Raw genomic sequence first — 13,662 nt, forward strand, 5'->3', positions numbered from 1 at the left:
GAGCAGCACCCAAGGGAGTAGCATCAAGACTCACACAGTTAAAGATGGTTAATCATTTCTGAGATGATGCATAGATGGCCAGAGAGAAAAAATACAGCGACAAACCTCTGAAATAAAACCAGCATGAAAAGCTTTAAAATTCCGCCCTGGGAAATTACTTCTGTGACGCCATGGGAAACGGGCAGTGCAGAGATTGAGGAGTGGGGGAGGGGGAGGGGGACAAGGACAGATTTTCCTACCAGGGCCAAAGAGAGTTTGATTGATCTTTGCATTTTTCCAACCAGCTCCCACTGGTCTCCAGTTCAAAGACATTGGCACATGCTCTTATCTCCGTTTACCTTTTTTATGGCTAAATGAATGTTCTACTAAATTGGTGCTTGTTTCCCAAGTCACTGCAGTGTCTGGGAACAAATATCCTTCTGACCTTTCATTTAAGGGCACCAAGATGAAGCTAGAATACCCAGAAAAGGGGCCAACTTCAGCATTTTGGCATGTAAATTAAAAAAAATTTATTTTCCCATTTATTACTTTTTAAAGTAAGTTATAATTTTAAATTGGTACAGTTTGATTTTTTTTTTTATAATGGTTGGATTTAACAGGCTAGCAAAATTTCCTGATAACTGAAATCTGTTCCTTAATATCACTGTTCCAGAATGTTCTAGACTTGACCCTTTTTTGACCTCAAAAATTCCGATCTCAGCCAACATATACATATATGCTAATGATTCCATATTCTTGTCTAGCCCAGATTTCCCCCCTGAGATTAAAATTCACACCTTGCCCTAGCAAGTTTGCCTCAGAGGTTAGAGCATCGGCCCTCAGACCCATGGGTCTCGGGTTAGATTCCCAGTCAAGGTCAAGTACCTGGGTTGCAGGTTTGACCCCTGGCCCCTCTGGGATTGTGTGAGAGGCAACCAATCAATGTGTCTCTCTCACATTGATGTTTCTCTCTCTCTCTAAAAATCAGTGGAAAAATATCCTTGGATGAGGATTAACAAAGAACAACAACAAAATTCAAACCTGCAAATATCTACAGAATATCTGTCTTTAGAAATGTCACTGGTTTCTCAGAATCATTATCTCCTGCTCCTGTGGGATCCTGGAATCCTTTTTCACTCTGACAGCCCATATCCAATCGGTCACCACATCCTGCTGATTGTATTTGTAAACAGGTCTTGAATCTGTTGCTGCCGGAATTCCCACTGTGCTTATCTACCACTCTTACTAGGGATTTCTGCTTCTGCTGGTTCTTCACCGTCACCCTTCTTTTTTCTCCTCTTCCAAATTGTCTTCCACACAACTGCTGGAGACATCCATTTAAATTGTATTTAAATCTTTACACCTGATCTTAGAATCCAGATGACTAAACTTTGGTTGGCCAGGGACGAGGGGACTTCTCAGGCATGAGATTGCTAGTTGTTGTTATATTAGTTATTTCCATCAGCTGGTGAATGACCCAAATAGCCCTCGTTGCCCCCTCTCCATCCACTGAGATTAAAATATGCAGGTGCCCTCAAACAGTGGATTCCATAAAGCAGCATTTATCAGCCTCAGCACTGACCTTCTGGGCCAGACAACTTTCCTCTGTGGGGCGCCCTGCACACTGCAGGGTGTTGAGCAGCATCCCTGGTCTCCAGCCACTGATGCCAGTAGCTGACACCCCGGGGTGATAGCCAGGTGTCTTCAGACATGGCCACCTGTCTCTTGGGGGGGGGGGGCAAAATCCTCTGTTCCCTCCTTCCTCCTCCCAATAAGAACTACTGCCATAAAAAGTTATTAAATGACTGTTTAAAGCTTTACCCCACTCATGCACGCTATCCTTATCTAACCACACAATCCATTCAATACTCTTTATAGCCTGTTCATAAAAAAGAGGAAACAAACAAACAAAAAAACCCGTCTCCGGATCTATAAAACAATTACAGGTGCAGAGCCAGAGAACATTTAGAATAGAATCAAAAGACTTAATTATGGGCAAAAGGAATAAGAACACAATTTCAAGTTACAAGAAAACAACTCTTCGGGTCCCAGCATAATTGACAGAGTCCCTAAAGCACTATACACACACGGTGATAACCGGAACCAGGGATACAGACTTCCTTCTATCCTCGTCCACTTTTCCGATTCAGCACCCCTGTAGGAGCACAGACCCTGGAGATACACTATTTCTGTTGAAATACTGGCTCCAACCTTTATTGGCCTGTGTAATCTTGAGAAATTCACACTGAAAAATGCTCCGTATCTCAGGTTCTGCCTCTGTAAAATGAATATAGTAATACCTTGAGAGGGTGGGAGTAAAGATTAAATAGGATAATGCTTAATGTAGGGACTTCATTTTAGCATTTTACATATCGAGTTCGTAATAAATGTTAATTGTTATTAACAGTACTGGTATTCTACTTAGAAGCACCTGTTCAACTAGTTTATCTTGGGGAAGAAGTAGGGTGGGGTGGGGTGGAGAGAGTTGCCAGTCATGTCTAATCCTGGACATAAAGTGCTTTATGGGTAGAGTTCTCCCGAGAGGTCTAGCCAGCTAAGGCACCTACTAGATCACACTCCAGGGGGGACACAGTCAGGAAAAACAAGACAACTGGATTGGGGTCATGAAACCGGACTCCTCAGCTTGGTAGTTTCCAAAGAGTTACAGATCATGGTCGACCACTTAACCCCTCAGGCAACCGGGTGTCTCCTCTCATTTCAGGGAGATCCTTATATTTAGGGAGTTCCTAATATTTTCTCTGAGACTATGACAATTAAATTCTAAGACCTACATTAGAACTAATGGTCAAAACAAGTAAATTCTAAGCTAAATGAAGATACTAAATTAACATTTAATTATGGATAGAGGCAAAGTACTTGCTAACTGTCCTTGAAGTACAATGATTTAATTAAAGAAGATTTTCACATGGTCACATTCAAAGAACTCAAAGTCTCTTAATTATGTAATGCTTCGCCAATTATGAAATAGTCTTCTGTAATGTCCACTAAGAGGACATGTGGATTACAGGCCATTTGCAGACAGGAGATGTACTGAAAACACCTGATAGGCTATAAATTCAATGTTGTACATCCACCAACCTGTTCCAAAATTGCATCTAAACAATAAAAATGACTCTGGCCTTCACTTAATGACAAGTCCTATGAAATCAATTAACTGTTAAAACAGTCTAATTGAAACATATGTATTTTAATTTTTGTGTGTGTATAAAAAAAGTCTCCTTAATCAACCCCAAACATTCTGAAATTACACTTCTAGGTAATGTAGTGAAAGAATTGAACTTATAACTGGATGAAACTAAGGATGTGGAAAATGTGATAAAGATGATATTGAAACAGCAGCCACTGGGAAGGAATGCGTTAAGAACCGTGTCAGTTCACTGCGATTATCCTGAGAAGCAATGTCGAAGGGAGTCTTAACAACCTGCCACCACTCTCTGGCCCAGACTCCTGTGTTCTCCAGTTCTTACGGGGCTTTCTGTGTGGGTGTTTAGTATATGGGTATAATCACTAATTCTTTTTTCTTTCCTCCCTTCCCTTCCCTCCCTCCTGCCTATGGAGTAGTGGACCTTATTTCACATTGCCAAGAGGACCAGTCAAAAGTGGAAAAAACAAAACAAAACAAAACTTAGACCTGTAGTAAGATTAGAAAAAGTATTCTTCATGCCCTGGCCAGTTAGGCTTAGCAGTTAGAGAGTCGACCTGCACACCAAAGAGTTGCAGGTTCGATTCTGGTCAAGGGTACACACCTCGGTTTTAGTTCAATCCCCAGCCCTGGTCAGGGTCGTCCGGGAGGCAACCAGTCGATGTGTCTCTCTCACAGTGATGTTCCTCTCTCTCTCTCTATCTCCCTCCCACTCTATCTAAAATCAGTGGAAAAATATCCTCGGGTGAGGATTAAAAAAAAAAAAAAGTATTCTTCATTAAAAAAAGAAAACGACTCCTCAAGACGGTTTAAAATATCAACAAGAACAATTCAGGTCATCGTGAGACAATTTATGCTTTAATAGTGGTGTTTTGCTATGTAAAAAAAAAAAAAATGGAAGAAGACGAAGAAAAACAGAGAAAGGAGTCCATTTCTAAAATTTACAAATAGGATAAAAAAATAAAATAAAATTTACAAATAGTGACTCCACACTCTCAAAATAAAATATTTATCATTTTGAAATTATACACAAGGTGTAATTCTTATATTTGTTTCTTGAAAGTTCATCTTCCCCTATCTCCCAATGGCAAAATAATGCTATTGTCAATGAAAGAATTTGAAGGCCAATGCTTTTCAAAATGTATGGTTCCCTCAAAAGTTTGAGGTCAGGCTACAGTTAGGATACATTTGTAATGCTCATGGAAAATGGCATAAAAAAGGTGCGTAATAAATATGGCACAATGAGCAAATGAGTTAGCAAATGAGAGCATGAATAAGTAGATGAAAAAATATTACACTTTGTTTGCTTAGGGAATCTGAGGAAGAAAAAGTGGGGGGAAGAAAAACACAGAAATGAGCAAGAAACACACATAAGGTGTGCTGAGGCACAGAAACGAACCCATGAACTTTCACAGACCTCAGGAAGGAAATACGAGAGACAGAGGCAAGCCAGAAAGAAAAATAGCAAAGTAATCAAAGGGTCTCTCCACCTACCATCTACTGAGATAAAAGCATTTTGATAGAAAACTTTATTAAAACAGACAAGATAGATCCAGATGTTCTTGGCTATAAAGTTTCTGAATGTAGCTACTTGAAGATTTTTATTTTATTTTATTTTTATTTTTATTTTTTTGTGGTACGTGCCCCTAGCGGGAACCGAACCCAGGACTCTCTGGTCCGCAGGCCGACGCCCAACTGCTAAGCCAAACTGGCCAGGGCTACTTGAAGATTTTTAAAGCCCTGCTGCTTGTTCACAACTACAGGCACAAATGGAGATGTGTCCCTTTCTCGCAGGTTAGACCCAATGGAGCCAGGTCAGAAAGTTCCCATTCTCAATAAATCAGCTGACCCACAACCTGCAGTTCACGTCTTCCTTTGACCATCTCAAGAGTCTTACACTTTTGATATACCATCATTTTTAGGTAATTCTTACATATGCACCCAAACATATGCTTTTCCAAAATCCAAATAGTTAATGCTGTGGTATGCACCCTGGGAAGTTTCCTGTAATTCAGTCCTACCCTGTCTTGAGCTGTAATTTCGGGAGGGCTAGGGAAAGGCTGGTGATGGGTTACAGAGAGAAGAGGAACAAGACACAGACCGCAAGCTCGACAGCTCCTAGTGCCGGCTTTGAACACTCCAGAGCTGACAGGCCATCAGGCTGCTCCTTTCCAATCAAGACTACAGAACCTAAATATGTTTTCAGTGACTTCAGCTAAGTATTTGCACAACCAAGCCCCAGAGTCAGCCCCTTGCAAGAGATGCAGTGGTGAGTAGGTTAAGACCCAAGTCCTCAGTGGTCTCACAGGACAAAGGCAGAAGGCAGCAAGCACAATGACGGGTTTGACGCACCACGGCAGGCTAAGAGAAACGGGGTTGAAGGGAGGACCTATCACATCTGTCTTTGTGGGGATGGAATCAGGGCGTGGGGAGAAAGGCTTCCTCACCAGCCCTGGATGGATGAGCCACCAAGAACTCCCCTTGCCTTTTCAGTGTCCATAATAATCCCAGGTGCTGCCATTTCACTTCATTACTGAGCCTCTCCAGACGGAGAAAACTAATTAAGCAGTCTGTACCAACGTGACATAAAGAACGGGATAGCAACTCGCGAAACAGTTTAGTTTTCAAGTTTGCTTTCAACTCTGAAATAAGGGCAGAAGTGAACAGGGGGGCAATGACTGAGTCACACAGACCTTAGAGAAAACCCAATGACTGCAGTCAGATTCTGGGCAGAAATTTAAATAGAAATTAAAAAAAAAAAAAAAAATACTGGTGCAGAGGGCTCAACTCTCCCAGTAGAAGTAAAACTGTAAACATTGAATGAAGAAACCTCAATAAAACTGGGGAAGATAGGTTGTTAAAAGAAATCCTGTAAGACACCTTTAAATAAATCAGGATGCAATTTATTTATTTCTGAAATGTACAAGAAATATGCCATTGGCTGGGCTTGGGGATGCAGACGTGATGAAAATTTTATGTCTTTGAGTCTGACGCGGATATTCAGAAGCTGTTGCTCCCAAACAGGTCTAACCAGGAAGCCAGAAAGAACATCTCAGAAGAAAAGTTTTTACAGGCAGATGCTCTTAAAGAATCATGCATTTTTATAAGTCCAAAGTTCAATGGAATCAGGAAATACAAATAAAATGTTTGGTATTCAAACACTAATGTCAACAGAGTCATAAAACTGAGATGTTCCACTCCAAACCAAAATCCAATGATGATCATGTGCTTCTTGAAAAAAAAAAAAAAAAAACTACACTAATCAAAACCATGAAAAGTTTGGGGTTGTTGAACATCTATGACATCGACTTGAGAGCCACTGAGATGGTTGCTAGGTTCGAAGGCATTTCAGTTCTGGTGGGAAAACGGGACGTGTTCATGGGGAATGGTGAAGAAAAGACCGTAAAAGAGAAAAACCAAGTCAGGACCCAATTCAGAGGGTGATGATGAAAGATTCTTGGTCTAAAAAATATAAGCCTCATTAAAGGTGAGGTCATTGCGAATACTGGGTACTCTCGACTCCATACTCTTAAATCAGAACTAATGAAATTACTTTTTAGTTATTTTTAAACAAAGTATCCTCCTACAAATTGCCTAATCATCCCAATGCTATTTCAGCGTTCCTGTAAACATGTTTTCTTACTTATTGCTTCTTTATAAGCCCATGTAGAGTATTATCAGAATAATATATTTCAAAAGAGCATTTTAAGCCCTGGCCAGTTTGGCTCAGCGGTTAGAGCGTTGGCCTGCGGTCCGGAGAGACCCGGGTTCGGTTCCCGCTAAGGGCACGTACTTCGGTTGCAGTTTGTCCCCGGCCCTGGTTGGTCGTGTGGGTGGCAGCCACTCGATGTGTCCCTTCACGTCGATGTTTCTCACTCTCTCTCCCTCCCACTCTATCTGTACAAAAAATGGAAAAATATCCTCGGGTGAGGATAAAAAAAAAAAAAAAAGAGCATTTTAATGACTTTTGGTATTTTACATTTTTACAAGAATTCAAATCAGACTAATGGTAAAGAATACTGGAGATTCTATTTTAACAAACAGAAAATAATCATTTAAATGTTTGCACTTAATAAATTAGTTAAACAAGCATTAAATTATTTCTTCGGTGGATTACAACAAGTACCTTCATCCCTTGCCAATTTCTTATCATACTTAATTAATTTAAAAATCCTTTCAAATCAAACATCACCCTTTCTTTCCCCTGTATCTTCCTGAGGGCTGCTGGTCCAAAGTTGTATAGGAACTAGAAAACCTTACTGCCACGTGCTGGAGAACTGCGACAATGTTCCACTTGGCAGTGGCGGCGAAGTGAATGCACCTCGCAGAGCTGTGTGGGCTCAAATGCGCACAACCATATTCAGCCGCCATGGTTTGCTGTCTTCCATACATGGAGGTGGTCCTTCCTCCCTTCATTGGTGTTCACACTAAGCACTCAGTCAAGACCTGGCTCACCTTCTTTCAGCAGTGACACTGACCTTCAACTCTCTGTAACTAAAAGATGTCAGCTACCACTCCAAGTTCCTGGGGTCCGGGTCGGGATTATGATCTTCAGATCATGTTGACAGGAAGGCATGAAGAAGACTGTGTTGCAATGGGAAGGCAAACCCCCTTCAAAGTAGACGGACAGCCACTCTCAGATTCTGACTGCTGCTACATGGTCTAGACCTCTTACATAAAATCTTCCAAATTTAACTAAAGAAAAGAACTGTAAGTAAACACAATGCACGTTCCACAGCTATTCCTGTTCCAACCTCTGGTCTGGGCAACACACGGCTCTTTGGTCAACCACGGGCCCCTTAGGTCTGTGTTTGTCTAGGTGTTTGGGACACATGAACTCATCATACCTAATCAGCAAAGACAGTGACAGAGCTAAAATTACCTGGGATAACAGGTACATAAGGAAAAAGAAATAAATAGAGATAATAAAAAATGGAGTGTAACAATTATTCTAATGTCAGTCAGCATCGAGGCTACAGCATCGCTGCAGGGCTCAGCTGGCCAGACGTGGCCCGGGCCATTGGCATCACGCCCTCGGGAGGGTGGATATGTGGGCTCGTGAGCACCGAGTCAGAGCACAGCCTCTTCCAAGGCAGGGAGTTCTCCACCCCCCTCTTTATCACATGGGACTGTGGGGTCCTAGTGGGCAGCAGCTTATTCACTGTCTTTGACGGGGCAACTGGTGGTACTCCTGGCTCCGAGTCAGCATGGAAAGGATGATCAACACTTCTTCAACCGCAATCTGGAACAGGGCAGGTTTGAAGTGGGAAATACATACCAGGATTTAACTAGCCACTTGGGGGAGAAACACCAAACTCCCAAATTCAGCATTCTTATAGAAAGACTCAAAACACAAAGACCGCACAACATGGGCTCTCACTGGACTGCGAGATTAAAAGAGCGACCACGGCGTTCCTCCCGCCGGCGCCCAGCTCGGACTCCGGCGCACAAACGCGTCTGTGGGCTGACAAGGAACACGAAGCAGCAGCTCCCGCAGCTGCCTACAAACAGCTCTGTTCCCTTTTATATGATCTGCCCTCTACTTGTGTCTAGAGGACAGCAACCCAAAATCTGGAGAAGAACTCATTAGATAAAATGCACCTTGAATGTCTTTGTATGTGAGCTAGCAGTCATTAGAAATCCTTTAAGATTCAAAACCTAGATTTCCCACTGAGGCGTTTTGCGGTTTGCACACCCATGTGCTTTCCCTGCCTAAGACCAACTGGTCTTGTATGTAACAAGAGTGTACAGAGCTAGAAAAACAAAAAGCTTTTGGGCGGAGCATGCTGTGAACTAGCCCTCTTCGTACTTCTAAAACATTTGCAAATTTTATTTTCCCATAAAAAAGGTGACCCATACGTTGGGCCCGGTTGAGCTGGCTGTGGTGGGCACTGGGCGTGACAGACGAGGCGGGGCCAGATCTGATGGCAGAGTTATGGCAGTAGAGGTCCAGCTACGAGAACAGCCGCATGGGCACGCCAAGAGGACAGTAACAGAAACAAGGGGTTAATCACGTACGTGGGAATTGTTTAAGAATGTTTCAAGTGACCCCAGATTGTCAAAGGCAGACAAATTGTGGTTTAGAAGCAGGAGGGATCTAGACAGGACCCAGGTGAGCTGGCAACAGGACAGTGTCCAGAACAGTTTTCTGTTCATGCAGAGAAGACACACCATGGGGTTTCCATCCCATAGTCACAGACATGTATTACATATTACATATTACATATGTCATTTCCCAGTGTCTAACATGCCAGGATGGATACTCGAGACTTCATTTAATGACTTCTGCGATCTTTATTTTTTTTGTTGTTGTTAATCCTCACCCGAGGATATCCTTTCCATTGATTGTTAGAGACAGTGGGGGGGAGGGGGGGGAGAAGAGAAACTTAGATGTGAAAGAGACACATCGATTGGTTGCCTCCCTCATGCATACCGCTTGGGACCAGGGATTGATACTAAAATCCAGATATGTGCCCCTGAGCGGAAATCGAACCCATGACCCTTTGGTGCATGGGCTGATGCTCTAACCACTTAACAACACCGGCCAGGGCAGACTTCTGCAATCTTGAAAGTGTAGAAGTTGCTATCCCCACCTCACAGATCAGGAGACTAAGGTTATGCAGATGTTAAGTAGAAGAGAAAAGCATTCAAAGCAAATAGTTTTTACTCCAGTGAATAAGCTCTTAAAACACTACACTCTACTATGCTTCATGAAAGGAATCAGGAAAAATATATGTGTGGGAGAACAATGGGAACAAGAGAGAGATCAGCCCAACATGGAACGTGAACAGATGTCTTCCAAAATATTTGTCTATAACCCACAACAGCAAATACATTTTATATCATGACCCAGTACATAGCCTGCATCCCTCTGCATTTAAACAAATGAGGAAACTTCTACAAACATATTTAACTTTACTATGTGTGACATACTAATATTTTCTGATTATTTTTTCTATTCTATTTCATTATTTTTAAAATGCTGGTCAGGACTCCCGCAAATGACTTCACAGCCCACCCGTAGATCAGAACACACAGTTTGAAAACAAGTACCATAATCAATGCTGATGACCACCACTCCCACTGTTTTTGATGTGTGAGTAGAGTATTAGGCTTTTCAATTTTCCACATATAATCTCCCACATGTGCCTTTATCCAAGAAAAGGAAAGGAAGAGAGGGTAGTTAAGAGGGAGAGATAAGCAGTAGAGAGAATTGTCCATCATATTATTTTATCACTAAAACGAGTAGTGAAAGTAACATACCCCAAACAAGAATAGCTCCATCTCAATGGCAAAGGAGCTTGCCCCAAAAGACAAAGGTTAAAGGGACATGTTGGAGAAGGTTCTAATGTTCCTTTGACTTATCAGAAAGGTACCTTTTTCCAACCATCAGTCATTGGTAAGAGGAACACCTGTACATAGTCTTTGGGCAAATTTTACGAATGGAAGACCAGCCATGTATCTACTAGTCACACACAAAAAGCACCAGGTTTCTCTAGGCTACTTGGTCAAGACACTTGGCGATCAATATCACTTTGATTTGATGTATTAAAAAAGTTTGGACAGCATTATCCACGGAAGAATGCAAGGTCTGCCTTCTAGGTACAGAATAAATATATAAGCCAGGTACACTGGCAAATCATAAACACACTAACTTAGAAATGATCTCAATAAATATTCTAGTTAGGGATTTCTGGGAGGGAATGAAAAGTGGTCTCTATTTCTTAATCTACTTGCAAGTAATGTCAAATTTTAAAGTTGTCCCAAAGAAAACCACCTTTTTTTTTTTTTTTTTTACATCAGCCTCTTAATATGCTGAAGGAACCGTTCAAAATGCTTTAGCAGTGAAGTAACTTAGATGATAAATGTGTTCTTCAATCTGTGTACCAGTCAAGTAGCCATAAAATCAGAATAATTCATGCAAAAATTTTCATTATGTTTCTAAACATACTTATTTACATTTTAAATCACACATTAGACAATATGAAATATCTTTCATTTAGACAGGTGTGAACTAGAAAACAGATGCGTTCATTATACATAGAACAATTTTGGTGAATTAAAAAAAAAATACTCAAAGAACTCTCTGGTTGAAGTACTTGGGCCACTGTTAACTTACTTGAAAAAATATGGCCATGGCTCCGATGATCCTGTTTTCAGAAATCGCAGTTTGAAAGCTATCAAAGTCGTCTGGATTGTAAAAGAAAATCTGCATCTGTAAAGGAATAATTAAACAATGTATTAGTAAAATTTCCATACCTACACAAAAGTGGAGAGACTAGCACAATGAACCAGTTCTCCACTTATTAAGGTTATTCATCTACCAGATTTTTTCTTTGCTAAGTCACGTGAGCGCAAAGCTCAGACATCACATCATTTTACCTCCATGTATCAGCAAGCATCACCAAAACACACACCTTCTCACATGCCTCTGCCACCCAAAACAAACAGCACCAACACCTTGTTACCTAGTGCTCGCGGTATGGTGGAAATTTCCAGTTAAGAAGCACATTTCTTGTGGAGTTACACACCTTGAAGCAGAAACTGAACTGCTGGACTCAATCCACATGTTACAGTTATAAATGCTCAAACAGGCACATCTTTACAAACACCACCCGTTCTAATGATGAGAACTCGAAGGGCTCTTGGTAGCCTTGAGGAATAGTCTACATGGAATATTTCGGTGACTCCACAAAGAAATACGCTGGTAATGACAATAATGATGCCGTCCACCTCACAGTTTGGAAAAGCCATCACATACGTTATTTCAGTCAATCCATCTAATGACCTGTGGAGGCAGGGAAGGTTCCTCCGCTCTGTTACAAAGGAGGAATGAGTGCTTCGGAAAGTTGACATAAACTTGGCTGAGATTAAACGTCGGGGGAAGAATGTAAAATCCAGGTGCTCTCATCCTGACCTTAGGTAACTTCTCTGACATCTGGCTAGGATTTCTTCTGCAAACAGCAGAATATAGATACATCTTGAAATCATTAAAATCATCATATACTTTTAATGCTTGAACACTCTGGTAATTCACACAATTCAGAGAACAAAAAGAGACCGGAGAGTATTCTCCTGGGACCACACGTATGAATAAAATAACAGATCTGGGTTCCTATTCCAGTTTCCTCATGTACTTGCCTGTGAGATCCCAGGTAAGTACATTAATTCAGCTTCCTCATCTACAGAATCAAGTCTTTATGCATTTACCCTCGGTAGGGTGGGAGTAGAGACCAAACATGTCCGTGTATGCAGCCCTCGTCAGAGCTCAACAAGTCATTATCACCACCCGCTGCCACCATCACCACCAACACCATATTGTCAAGTTAACATTTGGCAGGACATCTTAATATTTCTAACAAGAATGTGATTCCACTGAATCTTCTACAATGACCCCGCTCCTTACATTATATCAAATCTCCTGTATCATTAGATCTCTTCCACGACCTCTTTCCCCTCATTTTTCCAAATAACACGATGCTATTTTCTGTAACAGACTGAACCACACCCCAGATGGAACCTGGAGATTTGATACTGAAGGACAACTTCCCAGCAGAGAAAGCGAAGTCACAGAGACTAGCACAAGTACAGGTCAAAGGTAAACAGAGTCCTTTCAACTGAATTAACCAATATGTTAAAAACAAGGTGTCATTTCTTCTCTGCAGGGTGAGACCTGGTAGCCTGAATCAGGACACTGTCTAGGATAACTCGGGTACCCAAGTGGATGGGAGGAGAATGGACAGATTCTTTTCCAGGATTTTCTTTCTTAAGGTAAATAATTTTTCTCAGATTGTGAATTCCCACTGAATCTGGCAGCTTCTTACAAATGTGTTGCCTTTAGGTTTAGATAGCTTTAGACATCATGAATGCAGTTTAATACTGGCCCTGGCCAGTTTGGCTCAGCGGTTAGAGCGTTGGCCTGTGGTCCAGAGAGACCTGGGTTCGGTTCCCGCTAAGGGCATGTACTTCGGTTGCAGTTTGTCCCCGGCCCCGGTTGGGGTCATGTGGGAGGCAACCACTCGATGTGTCCCTTTCACATCGATGTTTCTCTCTCTCTCTTCCTCCCACTCTACCTGAACAAAAATGAAAAAGTATCCTTGGGTAAGGATAAAAAAAACAAACAAACAAAAAACCAAAACAATTTAATACTGGGTGAGTTGCTTTGGGAACATTGCTACTATCCCAAGGAATATACTCCACACAAGTATATTCAGAAAATTACACTTCACTTTCCTTTTATTTTTATTAAAAAAAAATTGTTTTTCCTTTATTGATTTCAGAAAGAGAGGAAGGGAGAGGAAGAGAGAGACAGAAACATTGATGAGATAGAACATCAACTGGCCGCCTCCTGCATGCCCCCCACCGGGGACCTGGCCCACAACCTGGGCATGTGCCCTGACTGGGAATCGAACCGGCGACCTCTTGGTGCATGGGTCAGTGCTCAACCACTGAGCCACACCAGCCGGGCTTCACTTTCCTTCTAAAACTCAGGTCCTCAATTTAAGTAAGTTCACAGAAGG

General features: G+C 41.7%; 1 protein-coding gene across 1 annotated transcript in view; it reads right to left on the reverse strand.

The window, feature by feature from the left end:
* Nucleotides 1-13,662, reverse strand: part of PTPRG (protein tyrosine phosphatase receptor type G) — a 524,592-nt gene that overhangs the window by 195,867 nt on the left and 315,063 nt on the right. Inside the window, exon 4 of the mRNA XM_036267442.1 lies at nucleotides 11,262-11,357. Coding sequence (XP_036123335.1) covers nucleotides 11,262-11,357 — 96 coding nt within the window. The remainder of the gene's footprint in view (nucleotides 1-11,261; nucleotides 11,358-13,662) is intronic.

The sequence above is a fragment of the Molossus molossus genome, unplaced genomic scaffold, assembly GCF_014108415.1.
Source record: "Molossus molossus isolate mMolMol1 unplaced genomic scaffold, mMolMol1.p scaffold_m16_p_18, whole genome shotgun sequence".
Taxonomy (NCBI): domain Eukaryota; kingdom Metazoa; phylum Chordata; class Mammalia; order Chiroptera; family Molossidae; genus Molossus; species Molossus molossus.